Source organism: Lagopus leucura, unplaced genomic scaffold (genome assembly GCF_019238085.1).
Source record: "Lagopus leucura isolate 7727_CA_CO unplaced genomic scaffold, USGS_WTPT01 Super-Scaffold_100001, whole genome shotgun sequence".
NCBI lineage: Eukaryota > Metazoa > Chordata > Aves > Galliformes > Phasianidae > Lagopus > Lagopus leucura.
In genome coordinates this window covers 6,469,371-6,482,959 of record NW_024962262.1, presented here as the reverse complement: position 1 = coordinate 6,482,959, position 13,589 = coordinate 6,469,371, and the positions used below count along the sequence as shown (strand labels likewise).

The window sequence follows — 13,589 nt, the reverse complement described above, 5'->3', positions numbered from 1 at the left end:
GTAGACATTGGATCTGAAGCCAGACAGGCATGCGTATATGAGCTTCATTTGCAGAGCGTAGATTAGACTGTTTGATACACACTCCAAATGTTCAGTGAGGTGTGCCTGAGAAAATATCAAAACTTTTTCACTTCATGAAATTTCCATTTACAGGACTTTATAGCGTTGTATATGGGACTGTAAATAGCATTCTGCATATGTGTATATGGAAAACACAGCTGGAGCATTGGATTCCATTCTGTATTTTTGTTTGGTTCCAGCAGTCCGGACTGAGTTCCTGTTTCTAATAATGAATACTGAATTTATGTTCATCATGCTGTCTCTTTTTGTCCGGGATCTTGAAGAAAGGCTTTGTTGTGAGTAGATAACTGACTATGGTATAACTGTTCTGTAGGGAAGTGAGTTGTAAAGAGATTAAATTAGTTGATTTTTTAACTGTTGATTTTGTGGTGCTCATGTTGAGGATGTGCGGCTTTGAGATCCTTGCTATGAGTAAGATGTGATACAGGAGTGAGTAGAGCACAGGGTTCTGAGGCAGAGTGCTTCAACCTGCAGCGTGGTGCACAAGGAGAACCTGTGAGGAGTGGGGTTGTTCAGCCTGAAGAAGACGATGCTGGGGCTGAGACAGCTTGATGTGGGCTTCAACTTCCTAATGGGAGGCTGTGAGGCTGGAGCCAGGCTCTTATCGGATGAGAAACAACTGATAAAGGTTACAGCATGGGAAATTCTGGTTAGATCTTACAGGAAAATTAAAGAACAAAAAACAAGCTCCCATGATGTTGGTCAGACAGTGGCAGAGGTTCCCCGGAGGCTGTGTAATGTCTGCTCTTGAAGCATTGCAACTTGTCTGGGCAAGGCAAGTTTGAGCAACTAGATCTAAGCTGGTGTTGCTTTGAGCAGATGATGGACCCTGTGGTCTCCAGGGGCTATTTCTAGCATAAATTACTTACAAAAAGAGCTATTTATTTTGTATCTAACAGAGAATACTTCTCAATCACCAGCTGCATTGCTGCCTTGGTGGTGGTATGGCAGTAGAGGATGAGCCTTCCCTTCAATATTGTTACATTTTGTTGTTGTGTGGCAAGTGGCAGCAGGGGGGCAGTCTGACATAGAAATGCAGATGAAGCAAAGGTGGCACTGAATTCCTCCATGAGGAAAAAACGGCACCCACTGACTGCTTTAGGCATAGACATCTCTATGGAGACCAAACAGTGGATGTGAGCACAGTGAGGCAGTGGCTGCTGCTTTTCAGCAGTGGCAGCAGTGGCAGTGTGTCACCTCCATTGGTGCGGGTTTTTACGAGCGCTTTTTTTTACTGCTGACAAAAATGCAGAGCTAATAGTGGTAATTATCATAGAATCAAAGAATCACAAGGTTGGAGAGGACCTACAAGACCATCGAGTCCAACTGTCTTCCCATCATCATTGCTACCACAAGCACTAAACCAGATCTCACAGCTCCTTATCCAGACACCTCTTGAACACTGCCAGGGACGGCGACTCCACCACCTCCGTGGGCAGCCATCCAGTGCCTGACCACTCTCACTGCACCACTGACGCCTCATTGCATCTTTGTTGCTTCCTTATTATTAGGGGGAATGGTTTTAAACTGAGACAGGGGAGGTTCAGGTTAGATATTAGAGGAAGTTTTTCACACAGAGGGTGGTGACGCACTGGAACAGGTTGCCCAAGGAGGCTGTGGATGCCCCATCCCTGGAGGCATTCAAGGCCAGGCTGGATGTGGCTCTGGGCAGCCTGGTCTGCTGGTTGGTGACCCTGCACATAGCAGGGGGGTTGAAACTAGATGATGTTTGAGGTCCTTTTCAACCCAGGCCGTTCTATGATTCTTATGCCCCTACTCATGATTCTCATCAGTTTGGTTTTCATTGTCTTACGTCAAACTTCATTTTACATTTGGTTTGGTGTGATCATGCCCTGACAAAGAACAGCCAACACTTCACTCTGTAAAAATCTGGTTTTGGCTTTAACACCTTCTTGTTGTGTTTGCTTATGACTAAGTTCTGGTTTTGGTGGTTGTTACCTTTGTGTTCAAGTGTGATAGTGATACATCACCATACATATTTCTCTATTCTCTGGTAAGAAATAGTGGGGTTTTTTTATTTACTTCAAATAGTCTCTGCTTCAGCTGATGGTTTCCAGCCTGGGTTGCCAGCTTTAGAGTGAAATGTGCTCTGCTGTTACTGACAGTGCTTTGGATTTAATCAGAACTGATTGCTTTGTATCCAGTTATGTATATTTAATGATAGTTTGCTCAAAAACATTATACAGAGCAGATCGCTCATTGCCAGGGAAAGTGGGATTTTTCCATCCTGTTTTAGAAAGTGTTCCTAAAAGCCTCATACAGAAATGTCTTCATGTCAATAGCAAATTAGGAAGGAGTGCTGCACAGCAGATTGCACTGAACTTTTAACTAGTACATGTTTGCCTACATGTGTCTTCAAACAGCTTTTCAAAGTAGTGTATTTGTTGTCTAGCCTGAATTCATTTTGAACAGGTTGTCTTCATGGTTAAGCTGTTATCACACAAGTAATAGAACTTATCTTAGAATGTTATCGGACTTGAGAACATGGTTCCTGTTGTATTTCCAGGTGGTAGTGTTGGCAGCTGCTTCAAAACAGAATTTTCCCAGAGGGAGCTTAAGTGGAAATTGATTATTTGAACCTTCGTGAATAAGAAGAGTGATAATTTTCTATTGTTTTTTGTTCTGGTTAGTGTTTTGAGATGTCTGGTGAGATGTTTGTGGCACCTAAATGATGTTGAGAGTGGCTGTTTCACTTGTTCAGGAAGTAGATACTTGATACTGGGCAGAAATGCTCTCAGTGTGTGTGTGTGTGTGCGTGTGAATGTATCAATCAGTGCATTCAGGGTGGATTTCCTTAGTGTTGTTCAACACGTTCCATGAAGAAATAGCCAGAGGAGGAGAAGGAAAAGAGCTTTTTCTGTCGGAAGACAGGCACAGCTTTCATCAAGCAGGTAGGAAAGCGATCAGTATGATCACTACGCACAAAATGGTGGAGTGAATGGACCATCATATGGAAGCTGAATTGCTGTGACTAGCACCTAAGGTAGGTGGAGTTTTTGATGGGTTTCAGATGGTTGTTGTTTATTTCTTTACATGTTTTACTTCAAAGTAAACTTGTGTGCGTATTTGATTAAATGGACAGCTTCTAAAGGCATGCTGTGATCAAACCTGTTGTGTGCTGTTCTCTGTGCTCTCTTTGGATCATTGTCTCCTGTGTCTGGATCAGAAATGTGATGGCTGGTTATGTAGTGCATGGAGCCATATAAACAGCAGTCCTGTAGAGCGGTCAGCACTGTGACAGAATAGTGTATTTCATGAGGATGTATGTTTCCTTCTCACTGCTGTTGGGAAATGAAGAATAATAGAACCATAGAATAGCTTAGCTTGGAAGGGACCTTAAAGACCATCTAGTTCCAACCCTCTGCCATGCATAGTTACTTTAGATTGAACCCAGTTAGTAGGATTATTATTGGTTTGGGATGAGTAGCATTAATTTACAGCATTGCAATGTGTAAGCATTGCTTATCAATTGTACATGGGGGATTTCTATCCCAACTTTCTGCTGCTGAAAGGAGTTACTTTGCTCTCACCACTTTTGTTCTCTCAGCTACACACACACATTTTTCTTCTTGTTTTGGTGTCTTGAATTGGCTCAACAACAACAACAAAAAAAGGTTATGCTTGCTTTTCCGTGCTGGTTTAAGCAGCTGAACCCACCTGTGAAGGATTGCTGGAGAACCAGCAAGAGATGGGTACTGGAACTGCTAAGTTGGATGCTCAGCATCTGATGGAATTTCACCTTTCAGGAAGCCCTGTGCTGCTGAGCAGGTTTATTTTCTGGGTTTTTTTTTGGGGGGGGTATCAGGCTCAAATTTACTTTGCATATGGTTTTTCCCTGTTGCTTCATCACCTAATGCCACTGTTCCATTTGGTTTTGAGGAACTGCATCTTCAGCAGTCGTTTAAGAATGAAAGGCAAAATATGCAACAAGAGAGGCTGGTGCTGTGGTTTTTGTTGTTGTTATTCCGAAGTTATAGCCACTGTTTCTGCTTGTTGCTGTTGTCATGTTGGGTAACGAGGAAGGATGTGTTCATTCAATCACGTACATGGACTTACCAGGAAGGGAAGGCAAACCATATCCTCAATTACCTCTTTATATGAGCAGCTCTAGTAGAGCTCTCATTGAAAGTTACTCCTTATGGAGACTTTGGAAATCAATGCTAATTTTCTCAGAGTGTGTAGCTCATTGCTAGATGTCATACAGAATCTTTAATTTATCAGTTCCTCTGTATTTCCATTACAGTAATTACTACAGACATGTTTTGACATCAAGGAGACATCAATTTTAATGTGTGGTAGAGCTGAAGTTAAAATTAACTTTCATTCAAATATCTGCTATTTTTTTTTCCTCTTTTTTTCATTTTCCAGTTTAAAAAAAATAATTATATATATATAGCTACCTTCCATAGGTGGTTTTCTTTGTGTGTTCTGCCTCAGCTCTGATGAAAACGCTGTTTCTCCAGTGAAGGCTCTGAGTGCTGCCCCTCAGGCTGTGGGTGCTGTTTTGAGCATTGGGTTAAACCTTGAGGTCATGTGCAACAGAGTTATGGGGAAAAGCTTTTCACATTGCCCAAGGGGCAGGCTGAGAAATTTCCAAGTGTCATTATAGGCAGTGAGTTCCTCTTCCAACAAAAATACTACATTGTTAAGGTCTTTATTACTAAACAGTTGTGTCTCTTTAAAATTAATAATACGTGGCAAAATGTAAATAACAACTGAACCTGCAACGTTTTTCTTCCAACTTGAGGTGTGCTTTGTGTGCTTTAAAACAACTTGCTAGCAAATGTTCCTGTCAAGGAGGAAGTCTATCTCCATGCTGGTTCTCAGACTTTCTCTGTGTGCCATACGGCTTTATGACTGGGGAAAACTACCAAAAAGCACTAGGTGGGCTAAAAGAGGAGGAACTGGGTTAAAATTTAAGACAGTTAGTAGACAATTCACATTATCACATGAAAAAAACAACCTTTACATGATATTGGAGATACCCCACACCAGGAAATCTCAGCTGTGGCATCACAGTGCATTACAGCGTTTGTCAGAGGCAGTGTTTTGTTAGGACTAGCTGGCTGAGAAGAGTGAAGAATGATGAAATTACTCTGCCTTCAGCAGTCCATCACATCCCTTATTGTTTCAGTCCTTTCTGGAGGAAATCCAAACCCTTAAAAAATGAATTTCACCGAACTGATCTAAAATCTCTCTTCCAAAGTAGAGAAGTGATGTGGTTGTATTTAATATGAACTGTTGGTTCTCATTATGAAGTGATATTTCCAGGCATATAAAATCATCCACCTGGACCAACATTTGCTACCATCACTATTATGACATGCTCCAGTTCCAGTGCAGTAACAGCTGCTGGTTTCTCTGAGTTATCCAGTGTTATCTTTGTTATTTGGTGGGTGTGTTTCTGCTGTTCTTGCCTTCTGAAGTGAATCCTTTCCAGTATGTTTTTGCTCCTTGAATCTGAATTAATGGTGAGGAGAGGAAATGTGCTGGCCTGCGACTTTGCTTTGCTGAGTTCTTTGGTATCTCTTAGCCTGCCATCCCACCCTAAGAAAGTCTGTCAGGATTATCCTGAAAGGACGCTCAGGTAAAGGAGTTGGGCAGCAGAGACGTGCTTGAGGCTGAGGTTCCCACTTATGGGCAGCAGCACAAACCCACATCTGGGGGAGCTGAATGGTGAGCAGGCACAGCTACTGCAATGATGAGGCTGGAGGAGTCTGATCCTTTGCTGCTGGATTTCAGCCTTCCTGTGCTAGGTGCTGACGCTGGCAATCTGGTCATTTCTGCAGAGCTGTCAATGACAGCACAAAGATAAAATACCAGATTCTCCATGGAACTGATGCTCACATCTGCTGTTTTATTTCCATGCTCCATTCAAAGCAAGCACAAATAGAATGTTCTTTTATATGCTGCTTGTGAGGGGCATTATTATTTTGAAAACCTCAGAGAACTTCCTCTTCTAAATTCACTTCTAAAGCTCCTTTCCAAAAGGAGAAATGTTAGTGTCAGGATTTAAGGCGCGTTCTGTGATAAGTATACGGTTCAGACAAATCTGGGTTACACCAAACAAACAAACAAAACCCTCTTTAATTGCTGTTGAAGACATTCTACTTTTCTGCAATTTCATTCAATAGCTAAAGGAAATGTAGTCAGTCCTAAAACTACTTTTCTTTTTTCCAGGCAGTCTGCCTCTCTTTGGGGTGAGAGGAAGTATGTTTCAGTGTGAGCAGAATGCTAAGTAAAACTCATCTTGACTAATATGTACCTGCAGTACAGGCACCTGCAATTAAAGCACAGTGCCCTGCATTGAAAACGTACTCATTTGTGCAAGAGGAAGTCAGATTTCACTACTGAGAGGAGCACCACGGAGACTCAAATACCAACGTTAGAAGGAAATCTGATTTCCTAGGAAGATGCTTCCAGATGTGGACACCACTTCAGGGCAATTAGATGTGTGTGCTTTCCCATAGGGTCTTCCCTGTGAAGCATGGCACTCATTGCAGCCATATGAAGGCACTGGGGCTTTTGGATCCTGTTCTGGTTTAGTAATGCTGTGGCTGCACTGTTGCCCAGAAGGTTTTTCTTACTCGTGTTCATTTCAGGGTTAACTAAGACCACAATTTCAGAGAAGTTATTGCTAGGGCTGCTATCTATTGAATTTGTGGGGAAATGCAGGCAAATTTCTCTTTAAATCACTGCCTACAGCTGAGTTAACTTGTCTGTAGTGTATTATTTTGTTGCAAATATAGAATGTGAAATATTTTTTTCTCCAAACGTGCCCACTCGTAATACATTGAACAGCATCAGAGTGTTGCTGTAGTCCCTGTGCCTTTGCATTATTCAGGCTTTGGGTTAGTACAGGTTTAAGTTCATCTAATCTAAGTGTAGTCTATTTAATCCTAATGGACGACCCTTTCTTCCTTGGTACACTTCTGCTCTGCAGGACGTTTCAGGAATTTCAGAATAGCAGAAGCTCTTCAACTTCTTTAGCATCTATTATTAATGCATCCAGTATCTATTATTAAAAAGAATTTAGAAAGATATCCAGAAACAGGATTGCAGTGATTTTTTTGATGCTTTTAGTAAAATTAAGTTTTGAGACTGCAACTGTATTTATTTATATGTCAGATGTTCAAGATTGTTGTGAATTGTAAGGTCTACACTTGTGTTTAATCAATGGAAGTTCTTATCTGAGGTTCTGCCCGTTTTAAAAAGCAGATGGTCTGTGTTTGACCATCATTAATGGTGAATAGCCTTCAAATGGCACACCACAAGTATGTTCATTTATATAATATTTATAATATATTTACATATATATTGGTTTTTAAACTCTTCTATTGTTGTTTTTCATCCAGGGAGAGAATTTTAAAGAAAAGCCACGGGCATCCCTTGGCAAAAGTAAAGCAGAGGAAAAAGCGAAAAAGAAACAAAACAATGAAGATGACAGAAATCACAAAGCAGAATTTAAGCGGAGCGGCTCCTCTCATTCCAGACAACCAGGAAACATCTGAAAGTGAGGGGGACGACTCAGAAGAGGAAAACAGAAAGTCCTTGTGTGCATCTGGGGAAGGTGCTGAGGATCCCGTGGGAGGTTGTGAGGAGCAGCCGAATGGTGATAAGGAAAGCGGGACAGAAGCTGTGAGCTCTCCAGTCACAGAGATGTCAGCTGTGTCCAATGGGGTGCTGACACATGAAGTGCCTGCAGAAAGTGACAGCTCACTTCTAACGGATAAGAAACCCCTTTGCACTGGAAGCACGACCAAAAACGTGTTTGATGATGAGGAAGTGAATCAAAAGCATAGGGAAAATCTTTGTAAGAGCAGTACCCTGAAAGTAAAGAGTGATGCAAGTTGTATCCAAGAAGCAGAATGCAACTGTGAAGGTAACAGCCTACTGTCCAGCACAGAAAGCAAACTTAAAAGTACATGTGAACCTGACATGGAAGCTGAACAGTTACTTTTAACTGGTGAAGAAAAAGAAATATCTCTCTGTCACAATTCCAAAGTGCATTACAACGTGCCTGATAGTAACACAGACAATAAAAGTGCAATGAAAACAGAAGAGAACTGCTCTAATGCCTGGGCTTTTTTTTCAATTAATTTATCTACTGAGGAATTACAGCAGGGTTTTGATGCACAACTTTCTTCTTCTTGGTCTGAGGATAAGTTGGTAGGTGAACAAAGACAGAAAAAAGCGAGGAAGCCCAAACAGATGTGCACCAACAGTTCAGCAGAGCTGAACTGCCCCCAGCCCAGTGAGAGACTGGTAAAGGAAAACCACCAGGAAATGGTGACTGAGAAGGCAGGTAATACACAGAGCAATGGTGTGTTGGTATCTTCGCCTGGTGAAGTGCACAAGGGTTCACTTGTGGAACCCAGGAGCACCTCCACGCACTGTTCAATGCCAGTAAATGATGCTGCACCAGTTGCACCAAAGAGAAAAAGGTACAGAAGAATAGTCAACTTGGCACCCAAGTTTAATCTGCCCAGAGAGATTGCTGGTGGTATGGAGGGAGGGGAGGAACTCCTACTAAAAGGTGATGGTCCCTCAGAAAGTGTATTAGAAGTGGAGCTAAAGGGCTTTCTGCAGCAGGACCGTGGACTGGGACGTGAACAGAACCTGGTGTTTCAGGAGTATGCTGCACCGTACGGTGGCCCTGAGGCCCCCCATTCCTTGCCCACCCCTCATGTGGATTCCCCCTTACAAGCTATTTCGTATTTTCATTTGGGAAGGTCTTCTCCAACACCAAAGTATTCTTGTAGTGTTTGTGTGATTTCCAGAACAAAGGAGGAGCGAGCTCAAACTCCAAGGCAGCACCAGGCAGTTGGTAACAAAGGTGAAGGTGAAATCTCCTCAGATGTCATAAGCAGCCAGCCAGATATTTTGTCTTCTGTTCAAGCTGTTTCTGAATATGCAGAAGATCCGAGCATCTTGGAAAGGTGTGTTGCAAATGTGCACAAAGCAGATGGCCCTGAGCCATCAGCGGCCTCTCCACCTGCATTTAAACAAGATGTGAATATGAAAACCAGCTTCCTGGGACTTCCCTTATCCATAGGATTTGCTTTTCAACTTGTGCAGCTCTTTGGTTCTCCAGGTCTTCCGCTGGGTAATGCTCTTCTTACTGCTGCTGTGTAAATACGTGTGTGTGTGATTAAATGTTCATTTTGACTGCAGGTAACAGTGAATGAAATAGCAACCCTCCTGAAAGGAATCGCAGCTGCTTTGGTGAATTTCTTTCTTTCTTTTTCTTTTTTTAAAGCATCTTTACTTTATCTCTAAGGGGCCATTGGGTTTGGCCTCACCCTCACATTCTCTGGAGTGATGCTGACTTAGCAACTTCAAATCCAAAGCTCTTGATGTGAATACATCATTCTCAGAAAGGCTTTAATTTGTTGATTACAAAACTAAATGGAAAAATGGGTGCTCTTATATAAAACCTGCATGTTTATTTTTTTTTACGGTTGATGATGGTAGCATATTCTCATAAGCAAAGAAAAAGGAATAAGCCCTAATGTGGGGTTTATTCATAAATCCTAATGTGGATTAGATACAATTGAAAACCTTTTGCAGAATCTCATTTAAGTTCCACTTACAGGATGCATTTTCAGATATTCAGTGCTTTCTTTTTAATCACACGTGACTGAGTGCCACAGTGCCATGTTTGCCTTCCAGAGCTCTAGTTGTCCTATGCTTGTACTTCCAGTTCAGCACATGAACTTACTCAGAAGCACCATCAGTGCTCGGAGGAGCTGTTTATGGCAACTGTGATTTCCAGATCACTGCCAGCTGGCCGCACAGAGCTGCAGTCAGCAACAATGGGCATGTTTGGGAATCACTGCAACACACTGCGATGGGAAGAGCCGCCCATGGCCGCTGTGTGTAAGGGTCTGCAACTTCCTTGGCCTAAACTTAGCCTGTGAAAAAAGCAGTAAGTTTGATTTGGCAAACAAATAGATTTTAAAACACGGATGAGTTGTTGAGCCTGTACACCTGTCTGCTTCAGTGGAATTGAATTTAACCAAAAAAGCAGAAAAGCAGCTTATGTTCTGTCTCTATGCCAAAACAGGCATGCTGATTCTTTGTTTTATCACACAAGCTGATGGCAATGTTACCTGCCAGAACAGTGATGGCAACCCCCTGGCAGCACTGCTGGCCTCGATATGTGCCCAAAGAACCTGCGGTGCTGCCTGACCTCAGTTTGGCACCAAATCATGTGCAGGGTTAAGCACAGCCAGGAACAATTGGGGTTGTCTCAACTGCTACAGTATCTAAGCTTGGCAAGCACTAATGTCTGTGGTCTTGATTGCCAGCATCTAGGAGGGACTGGAGTTGGCCATGACTTGAAAGAAGTGATTGGCCAGGGGGATGGCAAACAGAACAGGCATCCCGAAGCACTCAGCTGTTGGGTGCAGCAAATGTCATTCTTCTGTGAGTGAGTTTCTGGGTGTTTAGATTGTTTAGCTTGGAGAAGAGAAGGCTCCGGGGAGACCTCATTGTGGCTGTTCAATACGTGAAGGGAGCGTATAAATGGGAAGGGGAATGACTGTTTACAAGGGGTGAATAGTGACAGGACAAGAGGGAATGGTTTTAAACTGAGACGGGAGGTTCAGGTTAGATATTAGAGGAAGTTTTTCACACAGAGGGTGGTGACGCACTGGAACAGGTTGCCCAAGGAGGCTGTGGATGCCCCATCCCTGAAGGCATTCAAGGCCAGGCTGGATGTGGCTCTGGGCAGCCTGGTCTGCTGGTTGGTGACCCTGCACATAGCAGGGGTTGAAACTCGATAATCTTTGAGGTCCTTTTCATCCCAGGCCATCCTATGATTCTATTATATGATATTCTATGATATAATATTCTAGATGAGTTTCCTTTGGAAATAACCTTTAAGAAATATAAAGCCCCCCTGATATCTCTGAGCTCTCCCCAGCTTGTGATTGCTGTGGGTTTGTTTTCTCCTCGAAAGTGTGAATGCTCCACAGAATGCTGACTGTGTTCTGATTCAGACGTGTTTTTCTCACAACTCCAGAAGTTCTTGTGCTTTTTCTGTGGTCAGCTGTGTAGTGATAGGCTGTTCATTGGCATACACGTAGAACTACAGAATGCTGCAGGCAGGGTTGCCAACCACTCCATCAGGCAGTAGAGTCTGTGAGTGATAATTGCAGACAATTTTTGTTTAAAAATTTTGGAGGGAAAAATTGTGGTAATTGTCCTTGGATATCTATAAATGAAAGATTAAGTTGATTTACTTGCTTGGCTGTTTCTCTTATAAGCACAAAATATATTTTAGACTGCTTTTCTATGAAGAATCTCTTTTCAGCTCCTTGAGAAGTGAAGAGTTTTTGCAGTTAAAACATACTAGAAAGTAATTTATTGGATAATATTGCAGTGCTTCCTATGAATAAGCATTTTAAAACGTGGAGTCTGTTACAGAACTGCGTTTTGTTGCATTTATGGGCTGAGAGCTTTCTGTTCTTGTTTGTGCTGTGGTTCGGGGAGTGTGGGGGAAACGAAAGTCTTTGCATAAAAAAAGAAAACAAAACCAAATCTTTTTTCCCTCCCCTCCCCTGGTCTTTGGTAAATGTCAGTTTTGGCTTTGCTGCTGGCTCATGCAGGAATTAGCAAAAATGACAATGCAGTGATATACTTTAGCCGTGAAGAGATGAGAACACTCAACTGCAAAAATATTTTCTTCTGCAGAATCCTTGTTGCCAGATGATTATATAGTTCCTCTTGACTGGAAAGTTTCAAAGATGATCTATTTACTGTGGAAGACCTCTGTGGAGGTACGAATTTTAGGGGATTTCGAAAGGCTTTGCAATATTCCAGGTGTAAAGAGAAATCACTCAGTTCATGAAGCAAGGTTCTACTCTTTGCTAGTAAACTCTCCTTTTTTAATATCCACAATGAGGAGATGGGTGCTGTATGTACACTTCTGGGTATTTCCAAAACCAGTTCATGCCATGGGAGGATCCAGATTTTGGAAGTTCAGCTTCAGAAGTACGTACAAAGTAGCTGTGGGGGATTAACAAAACTTATAAAGTTTCCTTGATCTTTCTGATCTGGCCTGTGATCACTAAATACAACGCACTGGATCTAATGTCTTCCTCCTTATGGTTTTCTCCCATCATCTGAGCAAGTGCCACCCTCTGCAAACAGCAGCAACTTTGTGGCTATTCCTGCCGTGACCAAAGAGGTCACAGAGTGACTGATGGCAGCTTAACTTTCCTTGTCTAATTAGAAATTGTGACTTACAAATTACTCTTGTGCTACTTCCCGCTGCTGCTTTATAAAGGTTTGATTTTACTTGAGGAGCAGTGGAAATGAGGAAAATCCTGCAGGTACAATGACATAGTAATGTAAAATAGAACACAGATTTTGTTCTCTCCCAGAATAGCAAAATCTCTTGTCACATACTCTCTTTTTCTCTGGACTGTTGTTATGTATTTCAGGAGAAGCAGAAAGCAAATGGGTTGCAGAGTGGAAGTGCCTTGGCTGGTGAGTGTATTTTGTGATACAGAGCTGGTATAAAATATTTGTGGGGAACACGGTTAATACTGAAGTGAAATATGCCAAAGATTTTCAGCACAAAAGAGTGGTAACACTTCTCTGTGCAAAAGTAGTAAGATATTGTAGAGTGGTTTGGGTTGGAAGGGACCTTTAGGATCATCTAGTTCCAACCCTCCTGGCAGATGTGTGCCTCCAGTGGTTGGGTAGGTAGCATGGCAGAGCTGCTGCCACTTCTCCCGATTGACATACTGAGACTCTTTGCATTTTAGTTTCCTGCATACAACTAATCAAATACTAAATTCAAGTTTATCTGATTCCAGATCAGAAAGAAATGTAAGATGAAAAAGCTTTTATTTAGCTTTTGTTCCTCTGAAAAGCTGAGCACCTTCAGCTTAACGGTCAGCCTGACAACAGGTTGGGCCCTCAAGCAGCAGGAGGCATCAAGGTCCCACAAGGTGCTCAGGACTTCTATACACATTAATTCTGCACACATTAATTCCTGCAGCGTGCAGCTACATTGTCCGGTTATTGATTGTTTGGTTCCATTATTTCTGTATTAGTTTAGTGTAATTTAGAATAAATTGTGCAACAAGATTAAAATACAATAGTTGGTTGCTGGAAGCTGTTAGGGTTTGTTGCCTGAAATAGGAGAGTTTCTGGGGCAGCAGAAAGAGACAGAAAAGGAAGGTCCTTAGAGAGCTGAAAGGAAGTAGAAAAGCAGGATTTATATATATGTGTACATGTAAAACTGATGTGTATATATGTATATATGTTATCTCTGACAGATGTGTATCTATATTATTTAAACCCGAAATAATTAGCTTATTTGTGAGGCCATTTAGGAAGCAGAATCCTGAGCATTCTGATGAGATAAAAGCTTGTTCTAGAAACAGTCTATTCTGATACAAATTATCATGAATATACTATTCATGATACAAATTATGTAAGATAACTTCAAGTATTTTTAGCTGCAGTTTATA

At 41.9% G+C, this 13,589-nt stretch overlaps 1 protein-coding gene across 10 annotated transcripts in view; it reads left to right on the top strand.

Moving 5' to 3' along the window:
• LOC122178411 (NEDD4-binding protein 2-like 2) overlaps positions 1–13,589 on the top strand; it is a 44,134-nt gene that overhangs the window by 27,211 nt on the left and 3,334 nt on the right. For 2 of the 10 annotated variants that reach the window (XR_006178319.1, XM_042868576.1), the window contains exons 7-9: positions 7,458–9,208; positions 11,800–11,885; positions 12,552–12,597. Coding sequence is in view for 7 of the 10 variants with exons in the window: in XM_042868576.1 (XP_042724510.1) it covers positions 7,458–9,208; positions 11,800–11,885; positions 12,552–12,597 (1,883 nt within the window). In the remaining 3 variants the exon portion in view is untranslated. The other 8 variants (XM_042868575.1, XM_042868580.1, XR_006178320.1 and 5 more) reach the window with 7 other exon arrangements.